The 27,263-nt window shown below is 43.1% G+C and overlaps 4 protein-coding genes across 7 annotated transcripts; all 4 read left to right on the top strand.

Annotated features, from left to right (window-relative positions):
- Window positions 1–586: 586 nt before the first annotated feature.
- dnpep (aspartyl aminopeptidase) lies at window positions 587–5,869 on the top strand. Of its 3 annotated transcripts, none has more exons than XM_053883485.1 (15): window positions 587–654; window positions 1,053–1,143; window positions 1,616–1,704; window positions 1,997–2,110; window positions 2,182–2,307; window positions 2,385–2,509; window positions 2,581–2,665; window positions 3,052–3,159; window positions 3,757–3,834; window positions 3,956–4,036; window positions 4,258–4,418; window positions 4,495–4,534; window positions 4,614–4,715; window positions 5,505–5,672; window positions 5,747–5,869. In XM_053883485.1, exons 1-15 carry the CDS (start codon window positions 649–651, stop codon window positions 5,795–5,797), a joined length of 1,425 nt encoding a protein of 474 aa, XP_053739460.1. In that variant the 5' UTR covers window positions 587–648; the 3' UTR covers window positions 5,798–5,869. The 3 variants fall into 3 exon arrangements, with proteins under 3 accessions (XP_053739460.1, XP_053739470.1, XP_053739451.1); XM_053883495.1 differs by having other exon boundaries at window positions 615–756; XM_053883476.1 differs by having other exon boundaries at window positions 620–675.
- A 1,026-nt stretch (window positions 5,870–6,895) lies between these two features.
- On the top strand, window positions 6,896–19,142 carry LOC128748321 (receptor-type tyrosine-protein phosphatase-like N). 2 transcript variants are annotated; one of them, XM_053846979.1, is made up of 22 exons: window positions 6,897–7,170; window positions 10,584–10,634; window positions 11,750–11,860; window positions 11,936–12,035; window positions 12,107–12,230; window positions 12,308–12,650; window positions 13,245–13,382; window positions 13,466–13,500; window positions 13,606–13,742; window positions 13,840–13,898; window positions 14,314–14,372; window positions 14,773–15,018; window positions 15,099–15,371; window positions 15,701–15,848; window positions 15,953–16,026; window positions 16,102–16,179; window positions 16,541–16,660; window positions 16,789–16,955; window positions 17,049–17,102; window positions 17,183–17,247; window positions 17,593–17,666; window positions 17,874–19,142. In XM_053846979.1, exons 1-22 carry the CDS (start codon window positions 7,092–7,094, stop codon window positions 17,943–17,945), a joined length of 2,607 nt encoding a protein of 868 aa, XP_053702954.1. In that variant the 5' UTR covers window positions 6,897–7,091; the 3' UTR covers window positions 17,946–19,142. The 2 variants fall into 2 exon arrangements, with proteins under 2 accessions (XP_053702963.1, XP_053702954.1); XM_053846988.1 differs by lacking the exon at window positions 10,584–10,634 and having other exon boundaries at window positions 6,896–7,170.
- A 535-nt stretch (window positions 19,143–19,677) lies between these two features.
- nhej1 (nonhomologous end-joining factor 1) lies at window positions 19,678–25,267 on the top strand. Its single transcript, XM_053847000.1, has 6 exons — window positions 19,678–19,734; window positions 20,265–20,673; window positions 21,493–21,631; window positions 21,806–21,864; window positions 24,613–24,876; window positions 24,974–25,267. Exons 2-6 carry the CDS (start codon window positions 20,269–20,271, stop codon window positions 25,031–25,033), a joined length of 927 nt encoding a protein of 308 aa, XP_053702975.1. The 5' UTR covers window positions 19,678–19,734; window positions 20,265–20,268; the 3' UTR covers window positions 25,034–25,267.
- Window positions 25,268–25,855: 588 nt separating this feature from the next.
- Window positions 25,856–27,215, top strand: ihhb (Indian hedgehog signaling molecule b). The gene is made up of 3 exons (XM_053879297.1): window positions 25,856–26,155; window positions 26,858–27,119; window positions 27,196–27,215. Exons 1-3 carry the CDS (start codon window positions 25,856–25,858, stop codon window positions 27,213–27,215), a joined length of 582 nt encoding a protein of 193 aa, XP_053735272.1.
- The last annotated feature ends 48 nt before the right edge of the window (window positions 27,216–27,263 follow it).

Here is a 27,263-nt window from a genome sequence, read left to right as displayed (position 1 = left end):
ACACCGAGGGCGAAGCTCCTGACAACCTGCCTTAAAAAGGAAAGCTATCCTGTCCAGAGCATCTGCAGGAAAAGTCCCAAATTCCAAACATACAACATGTTATGTCCATGATATTTGGGATAATGGTGAGCGTGAGCAACACCAGTGAGGCCACTGATTTTGAATGTGAAAGGTACATTTCACAAATAATGAAATAAAATGTCAATGACTAAATTAAATGAATGAATACACAATGGGAAAAAACTCAAAATAAATGTAACAAAATGACTGTCTTTAAAATTCAAGAACAGTGTCTACAGTACGTGAGCTTTGCTTCAGCTCTGAAACACAGCACTATATTTTGGCTGCTAGTCACAAAGTAGTCAGAATACCTGTGTTTTTCTATCCACTTACTTTCTTGTACCACTGTTAGTGTTCTCCCTCGGAATCCTGGTAATAGGAGCTACAGACCAATTCAGTTGGAGTTGATCTCAGGAGCCGCCGGTGGCCAAGATCTGGGTCATTTTGTGCAATTACACCGCCAGGCCCCTGGGTGTCACCCTGGTGCTCCTCCGGCTGTACGCGACGTCGCTGCTGTCAGCTGATCTTTTATCGTCTTCCCACTTCCGCTTCACCGTCACCGTTAATGTCAAATTCAAAGTCCAGCCCATGCAGGTGAGTCCCTGTAAAACTGAGGTAAGTTTTAACTTTTCTATGTGAGACGCTGGCCAAGCGGCAGTTAAAGGTCTACGCGCAGCCGTCAACAGCGACAGAAGGGTGGGTCAAATTAGTTCGTTGTTTTAACCCGACAACAATTATTGACCGACTTACGACCATAGTGAAGTAAAATCCCTGTTTTATTTAAGGAATAGCTAGGCGTGCGTGACATTCCTGTTTCATTCTTAGTGACGAATTTACTGACAGCTTTGTTTAGTATGTTGCTGGGAACGCGCATTTGCTGAGCATGCGATTCTCTTGTGGGAAATTAGTTGCGAAATAGCAACAAAGAACGCGCTATAAAGTGCTATAAACAACACTAACGGGCCCCGATGCCGCGTTTTCTTCATTTCCAGTCTTGGATCATGAAAACCTCCACCGAAGCTGTCAAGTCTGCAGCCAAAGAATTTCTGCAGTTTGTCAACAAAGGAGCTTCTCCCTATCATGGTGAATATCCGGCCTTATTCCCTTTCCCTCCTCCGTTAGAACCGCAATATTATGACGTTTTAAACAGTGACGGACTCGCTTCTTGTGTAGGTTCTTCAGTCCATACTCGTGATACTTCACTGTTGTATACTGAAGATGTGGAATAATGTGAATCTGAACCTCCTTTTGTTTAAATCAGACAAGATAAGCGTCACTTAACACTTGACTTCCACTTGCTGTTTTTAAATGCGTTCTTGTCTATATTGTGCCATGCAAGTTCTTCAGAACTGCTGACAAGAACATTTGAACATTTGTTATCCCACAGTCTGCAGACTGTGAGGCTTTTGTGCCGAGTGACTTTGCTCCGTCAGATAATGGACGAGCGATATTGGGTCTGATCATTAACCCCAGACTTATTCCCGTGCTGGCAGTAAAGTTATGAGATAAAAGTTCAGGCATGGGAAAGTCAGCGATCATCTCACTGTCTTTGCAGTGGTGGACGAGTGTCGGCGGCGTCTTTTGGCAGCGGGGTTTGTTGAACTGAAGGAAACGGAGCAATGGGACATCAAGCCAACTCACAAGGTTTGAAATCTAGATGGAGTAGCAAAGAAGGAATAATACTGAGGGGAAATAATTGACAGAACTACATTTCAATTGTAAATTATGAGAAAAACATTAATGTAAACTGAAAGAATGTTTTTAAATTCTAACACATCAAATGAAAAGCCAGTATTATGCAGTATTTGGCTGCAAAAATGTCCTACTGACTATAACTATAAAAGCATAAGTGCAGTACAACGCCATTCAACCTGTCAGCACAGCATTCTTTGTTTTATTGTTGTGAAGTAATAAAAATATTTCCAAATGCTTTCAGTATTTTGTGACCCGAAACTTCTCCAGCATTATTGCCTTCGCTGTTGGTGGTCTCTACCATCCCGGTAATGGCTTCTCCATGATCGGCGCCCACACTGACAGCCCTTGCCTGAGGGTGAGACTCCAACAGTGGCCCCTCCTGTCAGTTACCTCAGGGAATGGACCATGTGACCTGTCTCTTCCCAGGTGAAACCGCGCTCCCGCCGCAGCAAGCAGGGCTGTATTCAGGTTGGCGTTGAAACTTACGGTGGTGGAATCTGGGCCACCTGGTTTGACCGAGACCTAACCGTTGCTGGTAGAGTCATTGTCAAAGTAAGTACTCTAAACCAAAACTTCTTTACTTGTTTCTCTTTGTTTCAGATTTATCACATGACTACATTGTGTTGTAGAAAGACGGTCGCCTCATCCAACGTCTGGTTCACATATCTCGACCCATCTTGAGGATTCCCCATCTTGCCATTCATCTTCAGAGGGATGTCAATGACTCATTTGGACCCAACAAAGAGAACCACTTGTCAGTTGCAGACTGGAAAAGGGCACTCTTCCTCATGTCAAATCCTTTTATGAGATTTCTGTGTATGCTAGGGTTCCAATCCTGGCCACAGTCGTCCAGGAAGAGCTGAACACAGGAGCTGCTTCTACTGGAGAGGCTTCAGCTGCTACGTGCACGGTACGCACGTCTCACTTCTCTACGTGTGGCAATCGCTATGAAACCTAACTTCATAAATGAACACACTATTAGCCATTTACTCTTTTATGGTTTAAGGAGGAATTTGCTAGACAGGACTGTTGTGTTAATAGTTTATGGAGCCGTGAAATGTCTTTACTTGGACTTCAGAGTTTGACTTCCTGAAGATGATCGGTAGGATAAAGCTGAACTCTTGTGAACTTTAGGAAACGTTTTCTTCTGATTCATTTTGCGTTACTTCCCCAATAAAAACAGGAAGCCAGACCATAGGAGTTTTTCTGTCTTGTTCTGTCTTGCTTGACAGCAAAGCTAGTAATGGGTGCGTGATTTTCTCATCAGCTATCTTCATGTTGGTTTTGTCTTCTCAGGCTGAGAAACACCCGGCGGCTCTAGTGAAGCTTCTGTGCTCTGAGCTCGGCGTCCAACCTGAAGACCTGCTGGATTTTGAACTTTGCCTGGCTGACACTCAACCAGCGGTGAGACCAGAAGCCAAATGTTCCCGTCTTAATTCACCCTTGTGACTTAACCACATATACGGTCTCATTCACTCACCACACTGTTATGCTCGGACATGCATTAAAGTGAGTACATAATATTGATATGTATCTAAACAAGGGGTGGGCGAAGGGCCGAGGTGGTGCAGGTATTTGTTCCAACTCAACTTGCACACAGCTTCAACCATCATGTGTCTGAAGACTGAAATCAGTTGTTTGTCATTCTGGTGCTGCTTGTCTCAGCTGTGTGAGCTGCACTGGTTTGGACAAAAATACTGGTTTTCCCACCCACTGGTCTGAACACTGATGTAACGTACTATACTACTCATGCCACATACACTTGAGAGAGATGAGACAATCTCTCGGCCGCAGACAGAGACAAGAGCAAGGCGCCTTCTGCTTGCACGTCCAAACCTGTGAGCGCTCACAATTGTGAGAGCATTGTCATCACCCAAGATGCCTGTTCCAGTTCTGTGCCAAAGCACTTCAATAAAGTCAGGGATATGAAATCCAGTCATGCCAGCAAGAACATATTTGTGCCAACACCCGAATGCTTCTTAACCCTTTCTTGTGGTGCAGGCACTGGGTGGAGTTTACGAAGAGTTCATCTACTCGCCCCGTCTGGACAATCTGCACAGCTGCTACTGCGCCCTGCAGGTAGGATTTTGTGTCCTTCTTCTTTCTGATCAAATCTAGGTGTGAAATGCATTTTTTATAACTGCGTTTACTGGTCACATGACTTGACATAGTCATTTTACTGTTGCTTCTACACTGCCAGGGACTGCTGGAATCCTGCGCTGACGAGTCTCTGGCAAAAGAGCCCAACGTCCGCATGATCTCTCTCTACGATAATGAGGAGGTGAGATGTTGGTCCGAACTGACATTACCACTTGCAACTTGTGCCCTGTTGCCCACTCAGGAGCTCATATGCAATTGACCCACTGCACTATACAAGCAAGCCTGTTCAACCCATGAAAATAAGATTTAGCCACATTTAGGCCTCAATTAAATCGCATGGAAAAAACGAGTGGACTTTTTATTGAGGTTCTCAACTGGTGTTCTGCTCTTCTTTGCCTGTAGGTGGGGTCAGAGAGCGCTCAAGGGGCGCAGTCCAACCTGACGGAGCTCATCCTCTCTCGCCTGTCCGCCTCCAGCGGTAGTCTCACTGCCTTCCAGCAGGCGGCGCCACGTTCCTTCATGATTAGCGCCGACATGGCCCATGCCGTTCACCCTAACTACCAGTCAGTAGTTCAGCCGCTGCTCTGATGTTTTTCACTGGTGACAAACCGTTTAGATCTGTCACCTGTGCTCTTTCAGGGACAAGCATGAGGAGAATCACCGACCATTCTTCCACAAGGTGATCCCTTTTGTCTTGCAGTAAAGCAAAACGTGTTCTTTTTTTGTGTGACGTTCTACTCAATCATGTCTGATTTCAGGGTCCAGTGATCAAGTTCAACAGTAATCAACGCTACGCTACCACAGCGGTCACTGCCTCTGTGCTGCGCGAGGTCGCGCGGCATGCTGATGTTCCTCTGCAGGTACAAAGATCTCGCTCACTTTTCAACACTACGAGTCACGGTCACCTCACATATTAAGTGGTGACGGACCTCCACCATGACTGTAGCAGGATGTGGCCTTTCACAGCCAAAAGTAAACATGAACAAGTGTTACCATGATGATTTTACAAGAAAATAGCGGAAACAAGCTGCGTAGTACGGAGTGGCTATGTATATCCACGCTATTCTTAGTACATGTTGAACAAAGTGAGAGAGATGACTGATGATCGAGAAGATTTTGATCAGTAAAATACAGATCCAGACGTCAAAAATGATCAATGAATAGTCTGGTCAACTTAATAATGGAAATAAAAACCAGCATCTTTCCTGCTCGCTGTTCTCCTCAGGCAGACAGGTGCGAGATCATGGCAGTGAAAACACAGTTAGAGCCCAACATAATTCGTTTAAGCAAATCTGTCTCTCAATAAAATCAGATGTTTATCAGCCTAGTAAAGCCAAAAACACGTGAATTATCAAATACCAGAACACATGGACATGAGAGCGTCACACTGCTGTGGAAGACTGGTTACCAGACCCTAAACCCCCCCACGAAGAGCTTCCCTGGACGAGGTGCAGCTCTCCAAATGGGATCAGGTCCATGGCCAAAACCCAGTTTGCTTGTGCTCACATGTTGGAATTTTTAGGCAAACACACTTTGCCTCGAGACATAGTCCACAGTGTGAAACCCCCCCCTAGATACCACCTTGTTTATGGAGTGACAGTGTACTTTCTTTTTCCTCTCACCACTGACATATGACTCTTGTAATACAGGATGTGTTGGTCCGAAATGACAGCCCCTGCGGAACCACCATTGGCCCGATCCTAGCCGCCCGTCTGGGCATCCCAGTGGTGGACGTGGGGTCTCCACAGCTCTCCATGCACTCCATCAGAGAAATGTGCTGCACCTCTAGTGTGCTGCAGAGCATCACTCTCTTCAAGGTAGCCAATTCCCCACCCACTCCAAGAAGTGATCACACAGTTAAAGTGGATTGATTGTGCTGGTCTTTCTGCAGAGCTTTTTCCAGATGTTCCCAACAATCCGGAATGTTCTGGAAGTCGACTAAACCACATCTGGAGATGATAGAAACATGAAGACAAATAAAAGTCAAATAAAAAATAAATAAAAATGTTTTAAACAAAGCTCTCTTCATTACCTCAAATGAATTAGACTGTGAAATACACTGACTGAGGAGGTATCAAACCGTACGACAGAAGAAAAAGACCTTTTTTGTATACAATGATAAAGAAAGTGGGAGGGGATATAGAAAAAGGATTAATTACACCATGGCATAATATGCTCCAAATGTATTTTTGGTTGTCTTTTTTTTTTTTTTTTTTTTTCATTTTATGTACATTTTGTGAACTCAATATAAATCGTACATTTTGGAAGATTTTTTTAAAATGGTGAATATCTTAACAGAACTCTTGTAGATATTATGGTATATAAAGGCACTTCATGACAATATATAATTTTATCTTTCTTTATCTTGTATATATTTGTCATGGTCAACGAACTGTTCAGATAATATCTTTAATATAAAATCTCACCCGTAAATGTGTATGTGCGCATTACATCAGCTTTTACTCTGATTTATTTTGACTTAAAATATTTCCCAATTCAAGGAAAAGGGGAATTTTTCATCAACACAAGCGGTGGCATTTTAAATGAAAGGTAAAAAATAAAAAGAGCGTTTTGAGTTATTTGTTCAGGATTTTAATTTTAACACAATTGACCCAGCATTTGACCGGACGTATTTTCTTCATCAGCGATTCAATTGTTTTGAAATCTGCAAATGCTTTCAATAGTTCTGACCATAGCCAGAATGGTGTTTCTTTAAACGAAACACATTAGCGCCTAGTTCTTTACAAACCGAGATGGTGTTTCAACTGGAGTCAGACACTGTCTCGCCTGTTTTCTTCAACATACGGATTCAGAAGCACAGGTCAGAATCTGGTTCGTCAGGCGTTGTTGTCGCTCGAAGCGGCTGCTCTGCTTCTGAAGACGTGAACGCTGCCTGATGTTGAGATGAGTCATCCAGGAGTCTGTAGCTGTACAGCGCCCTCGTCTGGACTAATGCCAGGCTTCTTCTCACCAACTTCCACTCCCCTCCACCTCCTGTCTTCTCCTCCGGCATAGTAAGAGCCTCTTGTTTTCTCCTCCTCCTCTGTCCAATGTTTTCGCTCAACTCCATATTCTCTTTCTCCACTTCCTGTCCACTCCTTTCCCTCCCCTCTTCCTCTTGACCAACTTCTTCCTCCCTCTCCTCCGCCAGCCTCCTCCGCCGCTGAGAGATGGAGATCTAACAGCAGCATCCGGCTCCGCGGCGGTTCTCTCCTCCTCGCTCGGACGGAGGAACCATGAAGCTCCGGCGGCTCCTGGCGGCGGCGAGCCTCCTGCTGACCGTCTCCTGCCGCCTGAGTGCGACCGCCAGACATGGTGAGACGCTACTTTTTACTCTCATTTGATAACTATTCATTTGTAACTATTTTTTTAATACTCGAGTAAATGATCACGTTTTTGTTATACAGAATTGATTTTTACACCCCATTTTTTGGATCACTTTTATTTCGTGTGACGTCAGTGATAAAAAGACGAGTCGTGGTTGAATGATTCATTGTTCCATACCGAACATTAGTGCGTGTTTTAGCGTGTTTAAAAGTCAGCATCGCTGCATTATCCATACAGGACAAGAAAACCACTCGCACGGACACACGGAGTCTACTGTGCTTGCTGCTCCTATGTTGTTATACAGTGTCCTTTCATGTTTACATTGCGTGTTTGAAGTCTTGTCCACGCTGATAGGAGTTTGTCTAATATGCTATAGTAAATAAATTCAAGGCCCCAGGGCCAAATCTGGCCTGTCATCTCAATGACTGTGGCCCACTAGGATCTGGAATACAACAGGTGCTTAAAATTAAATTGAATACTGAATGGATTTCCTTGAATCACCTGCGATGCTTGTTGATAATGTGGCACATGAAGGTGCCACGCGACTGTGGAGTGCAACATATTTCATAAAGATACTCATTAAACTGGATGAAAATCCATTGATAATGACCTAACATGATGTCAAGCTTGTATATGCCGTTTTACAGCCTTCTGTTGGTGGAGTGAGTGACTCTCAAGCGTTACATCCTGTGCACTGTGTTCATCTGTGCAACAAAGGTTTGCTGCTCATTGTAATGAAAGCGAGGCTGAATGTTTTTTGTCAGTGCTTGCATTTAGCAAAACAGTGAGCTCAGCTGTGTTGTTAGTGTTTGTTACTATGCTAGATGGCGCTGTAACGTTGTCGTTTTGTCACCGACTCCATGTGGACAGTAGGATAACAGGCCTTTCGTCCAATGCTGACGCATGTTTGTGCGTCAGGCGTTTCTTGTGTGACAGTATGAGGTGCAGACGGTCATGAAAGAGCACAATCTGTGTTTCAGAACTAAGCACAAAGGCGCTTCATGCGAAAGCTAGCCTTCACTCAGAGCAATGATCTTGCCTTTTGGCTGGTATTTTCACTTTTAAGGGTTGAGCTCATGGTGCAATCTAGTTTGATTCGCCTGCTCTTTGTTGTGTGACTAAATTGGTGCAGAACTCAGTACAACTTCACCTCTCACCAATCTTGTAAATGATGAGTGCGGCCACACTGTTCATCTAAAATGTCAGTATGATATACACAACAAAAGAACCTCAAATTCTATATTCTATACTACATAGTTGATTATGAGGTACATCACTGCTTTTACAACTCCATGATTCAAATGCATTTTTTTAAAACATTGTGCTTTAGTTGTGAAGCGCATTTCCTGTTATTGTCTATGATTATTGTTATTGTCTGTCTAGGTCAGTTGATGAAAAACAAGAAAAGTTAGTTTGGTGTGAAAGTCTATTATTTTCAGTCAGTTTATGAAAAAAGAAAACAGTGAATATGGACTGTTGGTAGTTAGGAGTCGAGAAACATCTCTTGTGTTGTGATACAGTCATCAGCCGCCTCTTTTTAATGGCGTGTGTCATTTGAAGCAGTAAAGGGTTTGATGGACGCCAACAAGGGGCAAAGTGCATCACTTAGCCTGGAGAACACTCCACCCACAAATCCGCTCCAGGAAGATGGTGGGTTTTATCATGGCTCATCAGTTTTTGTTTGATTATGATGTGATTCGTAATTTGGAGCTGGATATAAAAACATTCTTGTCAGATATTGACTTCTTTAGTTTTTGCTGGGAGATAAAAGCACTGCTGCAGATTGTTAAAAGTATGGTAAATTGGCGTTTCCTGTATTCATGGGTTTATATTTGCTGTGTTGTTTGAGGACTGAAAACACTTGTGGGGACACGAATGCTTGTTATTATTATGTTGCTAGTTGGTGCAGACCGGAGTCCAGTGCTGGGAGGCTGTTGATGAGAGCTTTAGCCGGTGTAGTGTAGAAAATTATGAGTGATTTATAATCGACTCCTGCTTACACTTCTGGTACAACCTAAGTTTATGAGGGAAGTGCAGTCTTTCAAGTTTCAGTCACACATTAATCGGGTGGGACCAGGTTGCTTCTTTCACCTCTGGACCCTAACCCTGCGAAAGTATACATTAGAGTTGACTAGTTCTTTTGTTTTTGACAAACTATGCTTTTCATGTCATTGGGTCATATCAATTAAGGCTTGTTCCTACTTCTTGTCATGTGACCTTATTCCCAGAGATGCCGAGTGGTGTGAGCTGCATTTCTTTTTTCTTTGTTTCTTTTTTAACCTTAATTCCATTTTGTAATCCATAATTTGCGGCGCCTTGGTCGACTCATTTCATCTGAAACAACTTCACACACACGCTCTCACACACACAACTCTCAAAATGGGTGAAATATTCCTAAATCTTTACCGTTGACAAACAATGCTTTTTGTGCAATACCAAAAAGAAAAGAGCATTAATGGAAATTGCTCACAAAAAGGGGAAAGCAGGCCAAACTGAACTTTGGTTTGAGTTATAAACACTGCAACACTATTTTGAAAACATTACCCTAAGATGAAGAATTGGAAATCATTCGCAAATAAAGACATTCCAAGCAATAATGTGATATTTTTAAACAAATATCAAAGTAATGTAAATGACCGAAATTGAAATGAAGAGTCAAATGTCAACATAAATGCAGTTTACGATTTGAGGGAATGACTGATGAGGTCGACGCACACATAGTTGATACTGAATCAATGTGTGATGCACTAAAAGACGCCAACGTTAAAAAGGTCAAGTATCTCACGTCAAGCTATTTAATCTAGTGAAGCAGCGTTTATTGACAGCTGCCAATGAAATGTAATTTCATCTGTTTGTGTCTGCTATGATTCAGCGAGCAGAGGCAGAGACAGAGAGGCTGCGCGGGGGGAGGAGGGGTTGTGTAGGCGGAGGATTAGTCATTGATGTGGAGGAGAATCTCTGTCCGTGTTTACGTCCATCTTTTCCTTTGGTCATGCTATCGATACCAGATGTCTGATGATCGAAGACGAAACAGACAAGAAAAATCAATCATGAGGGAAAATGGTGAGATGAATGGCCACAGTGATGCTGAACAAATGAAAACATCCTGTTGGATGGACGTGATGAGGAAATTATGAATGTCGCACTGTTCATATTTGGCTTCTTGTTGGTGAAATGAGTCCAATGAAACATTTCAGTATTTTAAAGATAAGCTGGTAAGCATATTAATGGATGGAAGAACATGTTTAAAAATCATAAAGGAACATGATGAAAGATCTGTCGGGAAAAATATCAGGTTAGATATTGTTATGCTTTTAACCTTGTATGGATATTTGGTTGAAAACATGTATCTAAATGAACACATTGTTTAACATCCTTGTTTGATTTCCTTTTTGTCTCAGGCTGTTTGTTTGACAAGATGTTATGTCCCCGAGAGCTGATCTGCAGTGATGGTGCGTATCTAACAATAAGAGCTTTAATGTCTGCCTTCTTGAGCCTCACTACTTGTTCTCTTTTCCCCCTGTGTCCCTCCATCTCCTGGGAATAAAAAGCAGGTTTATGAAAAGAATAACAAATATCTCTAAATGCTAAAGAGACCTTCCTTTATTCACAGTCAAAACACATTTTAGCGGGTTCTCCAGTGGACCCCGAAACTGATGTATTAGAGGGGTGTTCTGGACACCAATGGTCAAGGGGCTGTGGGGCTCACATCACACGAGACATTAGAAAATGATGTGTTCTGCTCGAGGAGCAGCCTTTGTCTCCGCACATGTGTGAAGACGTGGCCAACCATGAGTCTGGTTCGATTAGTTAGCCTGAACTCCAGTGGGATTACGTGTCACAAACACACCGCAGAGGCTGGATGCAACAATTTACACATGGTCATATTGTTAAAGCAACGTGCTAGTTAAAAACATGGACGAGCACACGCTTACATGTTAAACCCCAGATTTCATCTTTTGTTTATGGACTTTAATCTTAATGTCCAGAAGTGTTTGACCAATTTAGTGACCTGTGTAGTTTCCTGGTCGCTTAGCAACGAGTCACCATAGCTGTCAACATGACACTAAGAGAATGTGAGCACTGACAAAACGAATCAGAGTCAGTGACGCGCCCAGCGTCAGTCAAATGTGACCGGCGCTTTCAAACCCACAGTCTTGAGTTCAGAAGCATGAGTAAAGCGGATTGCTTGCTTTGTGAATCAAGTTTGTACGTTCAGGCGCCATGCGTCTACAAGAGTCTGATCATTGTGAGTTTTGCATGGAGAGCTGATGATGGCGAGTAGCAGACACCGAGCGATAGCAGAAGCAATGTAAACAAGGTTCCCCCCCCCGTCACACGCCGGCAGCCAATCCCTGATCCTGTTATCTGTTACTATAGCAACCGTGACATCACTTGCCTGACGACTGTGCGCCTCTCGCGTGTGAGTGTGTTTGATGGGCGATGAAAGACGGCAGAGGGGGATGACTCACCAACACACACACACACACACACAGACACAGAGACGTTGGTATTTTGTGTAGTTATTGGGATTGAATCATGTGAGTCTGGGCTCATGTGTGTGCAGATGGTTTGTTTGGCAGCTGCCAGGATCCTTGGCAGGATCAGGTCCGGTACCAGGTGACCGTACCTGTGCTGCACAGCCTGCAGAAAGTACTGAAGGACCTGCTAGTGCAAGGTAGATCATGTGACAGGGCAGACCTCATGAAGCAGATGAAGCATTTGTCTCAAAGAGCTACTCTTGTCATGTCAGGTCTGACCTGGAAGGATGATGTGACTCAGGTCATTATTGGCCAAGAGCTGAGCCAAATCCCCACCTCTGGTCTCGAGCGCCTGGAGAAGTCCATCCAACAGTAAGAACATCAGCGGTATTAGCCAAATAGGATCGATGAAATGATCTAACTTGCTTCTATGGCTCCATCAGTCAGGCTGATGACTTAGACGACCCAGAGGTTATGCAGCAGTACCTGGACTACATGGTTCTGGAGCCCTCGAGACCCTCAAGCAACATGCAGATCCCCATGATGGATCCCAACTCTTACCACCAGGTCCGAAAAAAGTCTTCTTGTTCGATGCTGTGTTATTGTGTCAGCAGCCAAGTGCTGAGATTAACACGTATGTGCAGAAGCGGGTCCAGTACCAAGACGAAGCTGAACGTTCTCTCAACTCTCTGAATGACAACCCAACATTCACCATGCTGAGATCACGTGGAGGCCCGTTAGAACAAGACCAGCAGCTGCTTCAGAACCTGGTGTCCCACTACCTCTCTGGGCCCTCCTCCTCTGCATCCTCCTCCTCCCCAGCTCAGACACTATCGTTCCACAGGGGGGCGCCCTCCAGGCTGTCCTCCCCCCAATTCTTCCCAGGGTTGGACTTCCCACTGGACTACGCCGATGACCTGGTGTCTCAGGTGGATCAACTGAGGCAGGAGAAGAATATGGAGGGGCAGCAGGAAGAGCCACTGAGCGGTGAGTCAGTTTGATAAGGATAGTAGTGTTGTTGTTGAGACAACCGAACCTGAGACGTTGAGACAGTCGTGACCAAGACTGGGAGCAATCTAAATACAGAAGCATAACTCTATTGGCACACATGTATTTGTTACAGCAAAAGAATATTTTTTTAAATGAATCATGGACTGAAATGCTTTCATTGAAACAAACTAGTCTTTTTTATTCTGCGTTCACGTTGGGCTTGGTCCCTCGACTCAGGTCTCAGGTGAGGTGGCCTGGACGGCGACACTAATGGATACAACATCCCTCATCATCCTTCTCACTCCCACTGTCTTTGTACAACTAAGAACATCAACTCCTACCAGAAATCACTTGTTTACTTGTGTATTGCCTTTTTGGTCTGTATTAATTTATACATTTGAAATGGAAGCAACAACTTCTCCACCACTAAGTTCTTAGCCCAGAACTCACTATCGCCACCTATTGGAAGAATCGTCTGTGTCTTGTTAACTACCTAACACAATTGTCTGATCAATACATTTCAAGTTAATGTATTGATTCTACAGTCATCTCCAGTCATTCTAAATGAGAACTTGTAAAACTTGTGTACAGATGTGCAGCGTCTCTCACAGCTGTTGGACCACTTGGGTTTGGACCTGAATGACTTCACCCATAGTCAGAGTGACAAGCTGCCGAGTGCTATGAAGCAGCTACAGATGGACACTACGTTCCCACGCAACCCCACCAAAGGTTTGTTACACCTCAAACACGTTCAAGACTGCCACTACTAGAGAATGAATTCTATACTTTTCTTTAACCTTTGTTGTTTTTAGCTAAATATTTGAAGAATTCTTCCGCTGATAAGAAGGTGAGTTTTATGTTGTCCAGTGCTTCTATCTTCTATCTGTTTTGTCCCATTTTTTAAATGAAAGATGTGGTTTGGAAGAAACTTACCTGTATCTTACTCCATCAGATCACAGAGGCTTCAATGGCCTACAAGGTTCCAGTCCCTGAAGCCTTGCCGCTACCGGAGAAGCAGCCCAATCCGATGAAGGAAGAAAACAACAGGCCTGAGTCCAAAGAGTTGAAGTTCATTGTCACAAATAAAACGTGGGTGAAGTTTTTTTTTTTTTTTCGGTGCTGAGTTGCTCCCTAGTTTTACTCTGGGACTCACATTCACTCTCTTTATGTGTTCTCTCTTATCCAGTGACATTGAACCTGCTGTTACATTTCAAGTTCAACCAAGCTCCAAGAACTCTGCCAGTGGTGTGTGTGTGTGTGTGTGTGTGTGTGTGTGTGTGTGTGTGTGTGTGTGTGTGTGTGTGTGTGTGTGTGTGTGTGTGTGTGTGTGTGTGTGTGTGTGTGTGTGTGTGTGTGTGTGAGTGATGCTGTTGGGTGTCAAAAATACATCCATTAATTTGTGCATATAGCACCTCACAAAATAATCACCTTTACATAGGACAGGGTGAAAATGCTTAGACTGCTGAATGTAGTGATAAAATGTCTCCAATGTGGGATCTGTCATCTACCCTTTCAACATAGTTTCATCTGGATGACTGAGACTCAACGCTAAAGAACACAACTAAAGATTAATAAAGATTTCTGTATTTACAGCATGTCAATGCTATTTGTTCCTAAAACAATCACACAATCTCTTATTTTGTGCTCCATTTTGGCTCAGATGGTGAGAATGTGGCATCCAAGTCCAGTCTGGCTTCTCTCCAAAGTCACCTCGTAGAGGTACAGTATGGACTGGTGATGATGTCACTGGGTGGTACAGGCTGAATGCTCAGCAGTTAGTGTTTCATGTAGATATTTCATCCTCATGTTGCATTTGTTTTTGCAATAATGTCTTCTGATTTCAAAGTGACCGTTTTGTGAAAGATATTGTCTCCAAATGACTGCAGCTTAAGTCTCTGGCACATCTTGCTTGTCGATCTATATATTGCTAGCCATGTTTAGGGCCAAATACCAGGGCCCCTCTTCTTCACTGCATAATGGATTAAAGTGTCCTACTATTTCTTCTCTGTTTCTGCCTCACATAAGCAGATTTATACTGCAGAAGCACTTAAAACTTGGCACTCTTGTTCTTAGCTCTTGGCTATTGAGCAAGATTGTCACTTTTCTTGTTGTCTAACAGAGTGAGATCGGACTCTTTCCTGCCCCTGACCAGCAGAGTGGTGGGAAGGCGTTGCCCCTGGCAACCATAGTCCAGCCTGCCTCAAGGTGGGTGTCTGCCTCCCTTATCATCATGGCGTGCATCGGCAGCGTTGTCGTGGTCGGCATGACCATTGTGTGCCTCCGGCATCATGCACACCGGTTAGCTGCTAAGAAGCTAGGGCTTGGACCTGAGGGAGGCGGAGCCTACAGTCATCAAGAGTACCAGGTGCGTTGAGGTGGACTTTCTTAAGCAATAGCAAGTCACGGGTACGTTTGATTTAACAACACTGGTGGGTGACTCATCAGGACCTGTGTCGTCAGCACATGGCCTCCAAAGGCGCGTTTGGACGTCTGGAGGCAGCCGCGCTGGGAGCTGTTGGTGGAGCCAGCGGTGGAGGGGCAGGACCTTCTGGGGTAGCCGCTGGAGGAGTAGGCGGCACTGACTCTAGAATTAGCAGTGTGTCATCTCAGTTCAGCGACGGAGCACAGCCGAGTCCAAGCTCTCATGGCAGCACACCTTCATGGTGCGAAGAACCTGCCCAGGCCAACATGGACATCTCCACCGGTCACATGATCCTGGTCAGTCACATACACACTGCCCCAATGTTTTGGATAATAGAGTGTTTCAGCCATTACACTTTATCAATCCTTGTATGTTTTCGTTGATTTTTTTGTTTCAACACAACAATCTTTAAAAATTGAATTTTCAATTCATTTTTAGATTTTGAGACAAAAACTGAAAAAAATACATTTTTTCCATTTCTATTTATTGTTTCAGTTAAATAGTAATTCTTTTTTTTTTGACCGATTTATGTAGTTCCCTAAAACAATGTTGGCTAAGTTGCATATTCCTTTAGATCTCCTCTATTTTTCCATGGGCTGTCTATGATGAGACGTTATTTCTACAGGCGTACATGGAAGACCACTTGAAGAACAAGGGGCGTCTGATGAAGGAGTGGGAGGGCCTCTGTTCCTACCAGGCTGAGCCTAGCAGTGTTTTAGTAGCCCAGAGTGACGTCAATGTGAAGAAGAACCGCTGCTCTGACTCCGTCCCGTGTAAGCCTGTGTCACATATCTGAGTGGCTTATTCCCAGGGAAGAGAATGTTGCGCCGACAAAAGACATCGAATGAACGTGTGCTTACCTTCTCTCATTCTACAGATGATCACGCCAGGGTGAAGCTCAAGGCCGAAAACAACCCTTCACGCTGTGACTATATTAATGCCAGCCCCATCGTAGGTTGCCATAGCGACCCAGTCAATTACTCATTGATACCTGTGGTGTTGCCTAAAAAAAAAATGTTTTCACAGATTGAGCATGATCCTCGGATGCCTGCCTACATAGCCACTCAGGGGGCGCTTTCCCACACCATTTCTGACTTCTGGCAGGTTACTATCAGTTTGTTTTGTTCATACATGTTTGCATTAAACAATACATGCAGTGTCTGGTTCAAAAGGGTTCGCAGAAAAAATAGTTCTGACAGGCTTTCGTTCAGCCAATCCAGTCATTGTTGAGAGTGAAGTGGTACGGTCTGGATGATGATGTTTGTTATAGTAGTGGTGATAGTGAGGTAGCGATTTCACGCTGAGGCGATGGACAATGGTTGCAGTTGTGGCAGTGATAATGCCAACAGCGAGGTTTGAAATGAGTGTAATGCTGATGGTGTGAAAGGCAGGTGTGACACTATAGCTGGCCCTCATCTTCACATCGCTTCCCCACGAGAGAACCAAGTCCACTTTTCCTCTTCAGATGGTTTGGGAGAACGGCTGCACTGTGATCGTCATGATGTCCGCTCTGGTGGAGGACGGAGAGAAACAGTGTGATCGATACTGGCCAGATGAAGGCTCCTCGCTCTACCACATCTACGAGGTGACGGGTGAAAGATTCTGAACCCCTTGCTTGCAATAATTTCCCGATAATTCTTGACACTGCCCCAGAAAGGCCCGTAAGACCGCCATATTTTTGCATGGGAAATAGTTGTTTGTGTTTAATGTCAGGTAAACCTAGTGTCGGAACACATCTGGTGCAACGATTTCCTGGTGAGAAGTTTCTACCTGAAGAACGTGCAGACACAGGAGACCAGAACCTTGACTCAGTTCCACTTCCTCAGCTGGCCAGCACAGGGAATCCCAACATCCACACGCCCCCTATTGGATTTCCGTAGGTACTGCAACCACCTCAGGCATTTGTTTTGATAGCTGTCATTCACAATTCAATGAGTTTTGAAACAGAAGATCTATTGTCTGTCTATCAACAGGAAGGTGAACAAGTGCTATCGTGGGCGCTCATGTCCGATTATCATCCACTGCAGGTAAGCACATACAAATACTGTCACCAGGATTCATTCAACATTCTGTTTTCAGAGTGTTACATTTGATGTGTTTCCTCAAGCGATGGCACCGGACGTACCGGGACTTACATTCTAATTGACATGGTTCTGAACCGGATGAGCAAAGGTGGGTGTGTGGATGAGTGAGTGTGTGCCAGCAACAACACAAAAAAGTTTTTCTCATCTTAATTCATTTGTTCACTTCTGATGCTGGAGCCAATCTCAGCATCATCGGACAAAGACCACAGACAGTTTGTGTGATGGAAACATTTTAGTTCACTGATTTTATTTTTCACAAAATTCGGAAATTTTGTTTATTTCACTAAGGAATTCAGTGTTCAATTCAAGACAACCTCAAGTAGACTGCACAACTCAACTATACCTTTACAAGAGTATCGCTTGAAAACAGCAGTATCAGAATTGAAAATGAAATTGTTTTAGTCATGAGCTCTTTACATTCTGTGTTTTAAAGGGGTGAAGGAGATTGACATCGCAGCCACGCTGGAACATGTTCGGGATCAACGGCCTGGGATGGTTCGCACTAAGGTCGAGATTTAGAATTGATTGTGTTGTTTTAAAGATACATTTATACCATTTGAAGCACTTAAAACAAGTTGCGACAGATTACATATTTTATACAACTTTGTTTGATCTAGTAAGGAAATGTAAGTCTTTCATACGTATTTGAAGTTCAAGTTACAATGACAAAGAGCTGACTAACGCCAAGTTTAAACATTTGTGATTTTATTTCAGGATCAGTTTGAGTTCGCGCTGACTGCAGTTGCTGAAGAAGTTAACGCCATCCTGAAAGCTCTGCCACAGTGAAACTGTGATGCCACCTCAAAGTTCCAGTCTGCCCACGAGACCTTCCAATGTTTTTTTTCTAACTCTCACAACTTGACGTTTCCATCAAACCTGATTCAAACAAACAGTTTTTACGGGACAATAGGGGCCTCTAGCTTTTCGCTTTTAAACCAGATGAATCAGCTTCTGGCAGAATATTTTGATCTTTGCTGAAAGGTAAAGCAGAGGAAAATACAAAGTTGGAACTCATTTGGTGAACAAAACTCCCCATTTACTGAACACGAAGAAGTGGATCATTTCTCAAAACTCAAGTATTTCGGTGACATGTCAGCAGGAGAGGCCCTTTAGATGTTCAAGGATACCTTCTACTATCCTAGCAAAGCTGAATGTTGTAATCATCTTTATCAGCTTATAAGTTTACATTAAAATTTCACACACAGAATTATGGCATAATTATTTTTAGGTGATGTTTATGCTGAATGGAGAATAGTCTGCATTAGAAAAAAAGAAAAACAATGTAGAATATTATATTACATTTCAATACATTTTTTATTTTGGTCAAAGAAATTCACCAATTGGAGTGTCTTCTTCAAGTCTCTGAACATCATAAATGAAATGACCCCAAGATCCGCTCTGAGTGAACTCATGATCAATGGCAAATGAATCACACGTTTTGGATCTGTTCTAAATATAACTTCAAGGAAGTTGTTATCAACACACGAGTGGCCACGGTTGTGTTCCTTGCATGGTCATGTTACTTTGCATGAGTAAGAATCCACCATATCCACACAGTCCACTGTAGCCGACACTGTCATAACATTCTTTCCAATAATTTCAGAGGCACTGAAAAGGCTCAAAAACATGGCAAACATCACTGGCCACTCTTGTGTTGTTAACAACTCCCTTTAAGTTATAGATCCAAAATAATCAACTTCAGTGAGATTAAATGAGATTAAAAATGAATCTACTGACAGCCGTAGTTAATTACTAACTCTGCTCTTTTTGTTTCTATTTCTCACAATAATCAATGCTTGTGTTTGTTCGTGCTGCTCAACGTCGGTCCATTTACTTGTTGTCGTTGTTTACCTGCTGCAAGTCAGAAAATGAAAAAAAAAATAAATAAAAGAAATAATTATAGTAAAACTAAATCTAAGACAGAAATAAATCTATTTTGTAAATATGAGAACAGAAATAAATCATTTGTGTTAAGTGCTGCAATCAGACCCTTTTTCTCTTTTTCATTGACTTCTTGTATTGCTGAAATAAACAGTTTATTTCCATTTTACTTAGTTTACAGTTTACAAGTAGTATGCTGTTGTGTTTTTGTCTTTTGTTACTACCTATTAATTTCTTTTGCTATAACATAAAATTAGATCATGGATATTTTCCTACCTGTTATATCCCTAAACAAAGGGTCGTTGTTAAAAACTGTACTTTCAACAAAGCGTTCTGTCGGCTTCAACACTTCATCAGAACGCTATGCACTGGACGTGACGATTATCAATGGGTAAGTCGGTTAATAAGTTCATTAGTGTGGGTCGGGATAGCGTAATAATGGTCAAGCAACAGGCCTTTTTTTATTTTTATTTTCAAAATTAGCCCAGTTTTATATAGCTGTTCAATTAATATGCGTTCAAAACATTTCGTCGCGTTTTGATTCGTATATATTAATATTGCCGTTGTTCTTCGAAAAATAAGTAGTCGTCTTTTTTTCTAGCGGAACCTTTCTTCCGCACTTTCAGTTTCATTCCGGAGTCTAGTACCGTAAACAGCACATCAAAACAACAACCGGTGCGTCTTGCTGCCCTTCGTAAGTTTAGTCTGAAAATGTTCGTTGTATCTCTTTTTTTGTCACCAAAAAACCCTCTTAGCTTCAGCCTTCCATATTAAACGTTTGCGTGGCGTCATTTCTGTCTGACTGCGTGGCTCCGTCGTAGTAAAGTGCGTCTGTTTTTATAAATATAATAAATATTGCCTACTTAATTACTGTAATGAAATGGAGTCAAAAGACAGACAATTGTTTGCGCTTATTGACGCGAATAGTTCTATGGTTAATGATAATTACTTTAAATTCCCACTCATGTCATTTTAATTCTGTTTGTCTAACGTTCCCCTCCTCCAAGAAGTCCAATAGAAATAAAGCAACACTTATTAACTAGTCCACCATAGCACTTTAACTTGAAATGATCGGCCCACGAACTGAATCTGCTCTGTATTGTTGATAATACAAATGAATTACTCCGTTTCTGTGGCAGAGAGGGTAACATTGGGAGTACTTTCATTTGTCAGATATGATTGAACACCTTCATACTGATTGTGTGCTCTTGTTTTGTCACTCAGTCTGATGTCTTCACCGTCGAACAGCGGTGCTCATGTACTCCTGCAGCACCCTTGGCTTCCCATAACCATAGATGGCATCAGCTTCCTTGCTAAAATCAACTTTGGGTCAACTGAGTACCAGGTGCTGCTGACTGACCTACAGAGTGTATGGCAGGAGAAAATGGACATCACTGCCATCCAGACCCGTGCAGCTGAACTCAATAAGCGGTTGAGAGCTCCAGTGGAGGCTTTCTTCTCCCACCTGTGTAAGGTGGTGCGGCCTATTTTTGCTGGAGTGGCGTCTGGGTCTGAGAGTGCAATGAAAGTCGAGCGCCAAGACAGCGGTGATGTTGTCATGAAGCTAAAGAGCAAGCTTGCTGGTCTTCCGTTCCACTGGGAATTTCAGTGTGCACCCGCCCCAGTCACTGTGGTAAGGTACTGCATTATGTAGAACATGTCGAAATGTTGGCAAAATCCAAAATGAATGATTAAGAAGCATAACCAGAATACAAACCACTATTTGTATCACTTATTATTAGGGCTGGGACGCTTTTTTCTATATCGAAATTTTATCTCAATACACGGTCAATATTGCAATTCTGATTTATTGTGATTCTACTTCTGGTGTGATTTCTTAGTACGGATTGATGTAATTTTTATTTTATTATTTTCCTTATTTGAATCGTGTACTTCTAGAAGTATATATATGAGTAAAAGCTGTTTGTAAGTTTCAGACCAAAAAAATCTAATAAATGCACAAAGCAGTTAATGTGCAAAAACAACTTGTGACAGTAAAATTTTGGGCCCATGTTGTTTTAGTGATTGTGAGTCTCATCAGAGACCTCAGCTCAGACGTCGGAATAATTGTTATGACCACGGTTCTACGCCCCATTCCGACTCTCGATTACGTTGATTCGGCATCTACAACCTTAAAGGAACAACTGCACTGATCAGTGGTTAGCAGCTAACATGCTAACTTTGTTAGCAAGGTTGAGGAGTCCTGTCGTCCCCTTAAAACTTGGGTTTCATTTCCATTTGGAAATGGAACACTCATACCAGGAGAGGCCTTGGACGGGGACAATTGAAGCATGAGTTCTATTTCCGCAGTTGGTGCTGCTAGTTTGTAAGGAATCAATCGAAAATGGGGGTAGACAACAAATCATCTGAAAACAATAATTTTAAAAAATGACTTCATTCATTTGTTTACTTTTCCCTTCATAATAATGTACAGTTCTTGTTTATCACTCAGGTCTGCTCGCATTTGGTGAACCCCTTGCTGGCCATGTGTGGTCTCCTGCAGGAGCAAGTGGATCAGCTCAGTGCTCTGCTGACCAAGAAGGATGCCGAAATTCTGGACTACAAAGAGAATGGGGCCACGCTCAGCAGAGGTTCTCTAGAATTATTCATTTCTATTAAGGCAATTGTATGTGAATGAAAAGTAGCAGTAACATATGAAAATTTGCAAATAATTAATACCACTGTGTTCCCTGTTGAATCCCTTTTGTAACAATTCCCTTTTAGAAGTACTATGTACGAGTAATGTTTTTGTGTTTGAATTGAAGAACGTCTCCAGACCACTGTTTTCGAGAAGAAGAGCTACAGGGACGACTTCATGACCAAGGTGACACAAATGTACACACGCACTCCTTTCAACTCCTGTTGTTTATTCAAAACTTTGCCATCGAGCGAGTAACTAAAATGAGGGGGTAATCCTCAAAAAATTCCAGATCAGTCATTGCCCCGGTCACGAACATCTGAAACCACAGGATCAAAAACAACTGAGAGAAAGCATGAAGCATAGAAATTCCTCAGGTATATAGGAAGTGACAAAACACACACACACACACAGTATGAGTTGGGGGTCAAGCGAGGCTGAAGATGAGAAATTCCTCATGAATACCACAAATACACCAATTAAAAGTGTGGGTGTGCATGTGTTTGCTAGCAGGACCCCGGTTTGTTTCTCTGCCCGTCTGTCGCCATGGAGTCAGACATCACCCCTCTGCCCTCAGGAAGTGTGGTCGATGGTGTAGCTGCTAACTAGGGCAGGCGTCAGGTTTTAATTCATAATTTCTGTTGAAATGCTGAAATGGTTAAAACGTGTTTATATATCACACTAGGACTTGATACAAATTACTAATATTTCAGTTAATTCACATTGTATTTTTAAAATTAATAGATTAAAATTTTTTGTTCCATTGCAATGAGTTGTGGAAACATTTCTTCAATTGAGTCCCATGTCCAGATTGAATGTGCTACAAGTTAATGATTTTATCCCTTATATGAAGACAAGTCACAATTGCAATATAATATATTCATATTTAGTACTTATCTGTGTTGGGAAAAAACACAACAAAAACACTTTAACCTCCTTTCACTTCTGTCCTTTAAGTATTCAGTTTTTCTGCTAGTTCATCAGTACAATATCCAGCTGCTTTGAAAGGCCTTAAAACTGTTCCTCGGGTGAAACTGAAACTGATATTGCTTTATGCAGGCAATACTACATTTATCAGACTTTCACTGCACTGGAAAGCTTTCATTGTCTGCCATCTGACACTGTTTTTTGTTAATTACACAGATAGTTTAGGATATGTTGCACAATTCTCGACTTGTTCAGCCAAATTGAAAAAACACAACTGATGATGTCAAGACCGTCATTTTGAACATTTGGTTTCTCTAGTTCCCATTCCTGTGACAATAAATGACATTGTTGGAGAACTAGTGGTAGGCAGTAAGACAGCATTCCCAGTCTGGTATGGCAGCATTTAGAGATTTGGTTTGTGTTTGCATGAGACCCTCTGTGTTGACCAACAAAAGTGAGCAGAAAAAAAGCATTATGCTATCATGGCCCTGCTATTCAACCTGCCAACTCTTGACACGTTCAGAATGAAGTCCACCTTCACAGTGGAAGAGTCTCTAGTCAGCCCTGGTGAAAAATCTCTTGTGTCTGTGTGGAATTCCTGGGTGTAGTGTGGCAGGATGGAGGTGTGGGTGTTGTAATGGTGTACAGTTTCATGATGATTTTGAGATCTTTTGATAAAGAGCTATATATGTAATAAAATAAATAAACAACTATTATTATCATCATTATTATTAGATTAGATAGCCTGTTTTCTTCCTGTCAGAAACAACAGTAAAATCTGTTCACAGTTGAGACACCTTAACAAGAGAACTTGGTAAATCCAAAATAAATAAACACTCTTGCCGTTTCTTCTGAGACAACATCTGATCCACTCTGACATTAATTCGTTCACATGTAGTCTGGCTACTTCTTGCAGATTTAAAGCAGTGGATTTAGCTTTTCTTTGCGTTTTTGTGTCACTGTTTGAGTCTTTGTGACAACTACAGTACAAAACATATTTCTTTTGTGGTGGAAATCCATTCGTGCTGTATGTTATATCAATTTCTGATGTGTTTCTGCCCATAGATTAATTTATATAGTAGTCGTCTGTGGGAAATGTGGTCACATGGTGCAGAGTGTATATCTCACCCCTCACTGGTTAAGAAGCAGACATTATATTATCTCACCTAAATGTAGTGACAAACTTTGAGTTCGTGAATTTGGTTGCTTTTTGTGTTATATATGGACGTATTCCATACTTCGTCTTTTATTTCTTCTTATTTTTGGGTTCTTGCTTGCTGCCCTGAATCATTACTTTTAAAAAAATTATCGGATTCTATTATTTCACCCTTTTGGTTTTCTGGAAGAAAGTCTGAATGTTAGTTTTTTTCTCTACCCAACACAAGGGTTTGAGGTTCAATCCCAGACTTGCCGAAGGGGTCCTTGAAACCTGGTCACCGTTATGCCAGCGGGGGTTGGTGTGTGCATTCAACAGCTTTCAGATTAAATAATGTAAATTGAGGTGGTGGTCCTGTGGGGGAAGCAGGGGGTAGGGTGTGGGGCATGAGTACTGGGAGAAGAAGGCGGTCTTTCTGCTACACATTAGTTTCTCTGTCCCTCACCAGAGCTCACATTTATTTTTACCAGATCTAAGCTAACAAGAAAACAAAAATAAATCAATGCACGACCTCGGAGCCCCTGCACCCCTGAGTCCCAACAGACCACCAATTCCTGCTGGTCAATATTTGAAGAGCTAATTTGGAGAGTTTGTGTTCTGCACCGGAAAGAGGAGAGGATTTAGTGAGTGATGGGGGGTGTTTTCAGACCGTGGAGCCGTGTGTTTGCACTAATGTCCCGCTCATCTTTCACGTTTGATTGACCTGTGACCTGACGGGTCATGTGATTCCTGGTGCAGCACAATCAAGCATAAATGACAATTAAGTTTCTCAAATGTCAGCACAATGTTGTCCTCAAACTCAAGGATGTAAGAAAGCGATTTTCTGTAGTTTGACAGGTATTTGTTTTCAGGTGCTTCCTCTGGCCTGCTCACGGCAGAACAGCTCGCTGGATTTCAGCAGTGACCTGCAGCAACTTTACACGGCTGTAGTTGCACCTGAAAATGGCCGAAAACGCAAACTTTCAGAACAGACAGAACTGGTGGAGATTTATCAGAGCAACGCTCAAGTCGGTGACGTGAGACAAGAGCAGGAGCCAGCGAGTGACCACCTGGACCAGACAAGCGAGACGCAGGTGGGGATGGAGACTTCAGTCGAGCAGCCCGCGACGCAGCCGGTAAGAACACCATTGAAATGAACTCAGCTGTATTAATTTTCCTGAAATGTGTGAGTGGACGGGGGGGTTACGGTGATTTCCTCTCTTCCTCTGTCAGGTCACTGTAGCACGTGTGAGCTCGAAGCCCAAGAAGAAGAAAGGAGGACTTTTTAAATAGACCATATACTGCAAAACACTGCATCATTAAGGATTTGCAAAAATGGGAAAGCAGAAGAAATATTTTTAAAACGCATTTTAATATTTTTATTTTTTAATGAAGTGGCATCATGTTTTTAAAATCATTTCGCACAGATTGTAATGGATAATTTGTGTACTTTCTGTGTGCTTATTTTAAACTGTGCTTTGCTCTTGCTGTGATTGAAGTTTAACAATAAATGTTGTTTTTCTTAAAGTAGTCCTTTGTGTCAACCATTTGTACTAATGTGGGCTGCCAGGACCTCTCCTGGATTCCTAGTACGAATTCCCAACAAACTCATCCAGGTGGTGCTTGGAGCCCTTAATCTAACTGTTCTAACCCCTCACTGTTGCTGGGTTTGTCCACAACTGAAAATGACTATCACTCTAGTCATGCGAAAACGTTCGAGCATCGGTGCAAACATGTGATCGCGTCCTCACACTTGGGTCCTCTGCACCGGCTTGGCGTCAGGAGGAGATGAGGGCAGGGTCTCCTCCCTCTCCTCCTTTCGGAAGTATTCCATTTCCATCGTCACTGGGAGTCCAGTGACCAGTGTGGGCACCCGCTGACCACCGCGCCTCCGCGTCTGTCTCCCGCTCCGGAGTCTCTTTGAAGACGCCCGCCAAGATAAACCCGCCTCGGCTATTTAAACCACCTGGTTGGATCGGGACGCCCCAAAGTTCCCGGACACTTTTCGCGCCTCTGATGGCGATTGATGACGAACCGGTGATGAAGCTCCCTTAAGGTGGACTAACCTCTACAGTTGACCCTCCCGCCGGTGGTCTCGACCGGCCCTGGGTTGGAATGCTGCTCGCGGCGTTGATGACGTCTCTCGCCGGTTGCGCTTTGCTGCTGTCGGTGGGCAGCGAGGGCTGCGGGCCGGGTCGAGGTTACGGTCGGAGGCGGGCTACGCGGAAGCTCGCCCCGCTCGCTTACAAGCAGTTCAGCCCGAACGTTGCTGAGAAGACCGCGGGTGCGAGCGGCAGGTACGAGGGGAAGATCACCCGGAGCTCCGAGCGCTTCAAGGAGCTGACCGCGAACTACAACCCGGACATCGTCTTCAAAGACGAGGAGAACACCGGAGCTGACCGCATGATGACCCAGGTAGCAGGCTGTGGGCGTGCGTCGTTGCTCTTAGGGGTGGTATGTCAGTGACCCCGGGCAGAGTAGCCCAGAGGGAAAAGTGCCATTAGTAACCACTCTCTGTAATTGTAATAATTCACCACAATTTCCACTAACTGAAAGAAATATTTGTGACTCTATAGTCCGTCCACTTTAGAGAACCGCAATGATATGACAGTGACAAAGGGCTGAATCTCTTCAACATCTCAAGTAAAAGTAACTGCGTGACCAGGTGGTGTTGGACTCCTCATTGGACAAGCCACTTTAGCATTTCAAGTTCCCAATCTTTTATTTATTAAAGTGGATTTTCTGAGAGAGGAAAAAAAGAAAGCAAGCTTACAGGTCTCAAGTGTGTGTGTGTCTGGTTTTATGCTCCAGTAACAGCAGCCTGTTGTGCAGCCTGTGGTTTTCGCTGCTCACACACAGATGTGGCTCCACCAATGCATGGTTTGACTCCAATCCCAATTTTTCCAGAAATAAAGCAGCTATATCTGGAGCCATGGGCGATGGATCTAAGTTGGCTGAGTGAAGTAGATGGTTTTAGAGAAGCAAACAGGATATTCTCACCCGATTTCTGTTATTTGATCATTTTTTTTTGTTTGTATGAAAATGTTTATCCTCCTTTCATGAGATTGTTTTCTTTTTCAGTAATCACCAAATAATTGTATGACACCCATTCCGCAGCGCTGCAGGGACAAGCTAGATTCCCTCGCCGTCTCAGTGATGAATGTCTGGCCTGGAGTCCGGCTGCGGGTCACTGAAGGCTGGGATGAGGACGGACATCACTCAGAGGACTCCCTGCACTATGAGGGCCGTGCTGTTGACATCACAACATCGGACCGAGACCGTCATAAGTACGCTGTGCTTGCTCGCCTGGCCCTAGAGGCTGGTTTTGACTGGGTCTACTATGAGTCCAAGGCCCATGTCCACTGCAGTGTTAAGTCAGGTGAGTTGTGATTTTTTTTAGTGCTGAAGACCGTTGTATATGTATAACTGATAATGTTTCTTTTGTCTGTTGTCAGATCGAGCCACAAGGTTGTAGGTCAAGGTCAATGTGGTTCAGGGCTGAAGATCCAATTCAGCTGGTATT

Source organism: Synchiropus splendidus, chromosome 1 (assembly GCF_027744825.2).
Source record: "Synchiropus splendidus isolate RoL2022-P1 chromosome 1, RoL_Sspl_1.0, whole genome shotgun sequence".
Classification (NCBI taxonomy): domain Eukaryota; kingdom Metazoa; phylum Chordata; class Actinopteri; order Syngnathiformes; family Callionymidae; genus Synchiropus; species Synchiropus splendidus.
The sequence above is the reverse complement of the archived record's forward strand: the minus strand, read 5'-3'. Positions and strand labels throughout refer to the sequence as shown.

Bases quoted from the DNA above. Each gene is read 5' to 3' on its own strand.
- LOC128748321 (XM_053846979.1), top strand. From the start codon at position 7,092: ATGAAGCTCCGGCGGCTCCTGGCGGCGGCGAGCCTCCTGCTGACCGTC. The intron at 10,635-11,749 runs GTGCGTATCTAA...ATGTGTGTGCAG, and splicing joins AGAGCTGATCTGCAGTGATG to ATGGTTTGTTTGGCAGCTGC. The intron at 13,383-13,465 runs GTTTGTTACACC...TGTTGTTTTTAG, and splicing joins CCCACGCAACCCCACCAAAG to CTAAATATTTGAAGAATTCT.
- nhej1 (XM_053847000.1), top strand. From the start codon at position 20,269: ATGTCTTCACCGTCGAACAGCGGTGCTCATGTACTCCTGCAGCACCCT. The intron at 20,674-21,492 runs GTAAGGTACTGC...TTTATCACTCAG, and splicing joins CACCCGCCCCAGTCACTGTG to GTCTGCTCGCATTTGGTGAA. The intron at 24,877-24,973 runs GTAAGAACACCA...TTCCTCTGTCAG, and splicing joins AGCAGCCCGCGACGCAGCCG to GTCACTGTAGCACGTGTGAG.
- ihhb (XM_053879297.1), top strand. From the start codon at position 25,856: ATGCTGCTCGCGGCGTTGATGACGTCTCTCGCCGGTTGCGCTTTGCTG. The intron at 26,156-26,857 runs GTAGCAGGCTGT...CCCATTCCGCAG, and splicing joins CTGACCGCATGATGACCCAG to CGCTGCAGGGACAAGCTAGA. The intron at 27,120-27,195 runs GTGAGTTGTGAT...GTCTGTTGTCAG, and splicing joins CCACTGCAGTGTTAAGTCAG to ATCGAGCCACAAGGTTGTAG.
- dnpep (XM_053883476.1), top strand. From the start codon at position 649: ATGCAGGTGAGTCCCTGTAAAACTGAG. The intron at 2,666-3,051 runs GTACGCACGTCT...TTGTCTTCTCAG, and splicing joins CTTCAGCTGCTACGTGCACG to GCTGAGAAACACCCGGCGGC. The intron at 4,037-4,257 runs GTGAGATGTTGG...CTTTGCCTGTAG, and splicing joins CTCTCTACGATAATGAGGAG to GTGGGGTCAGAGAGCGCTCA.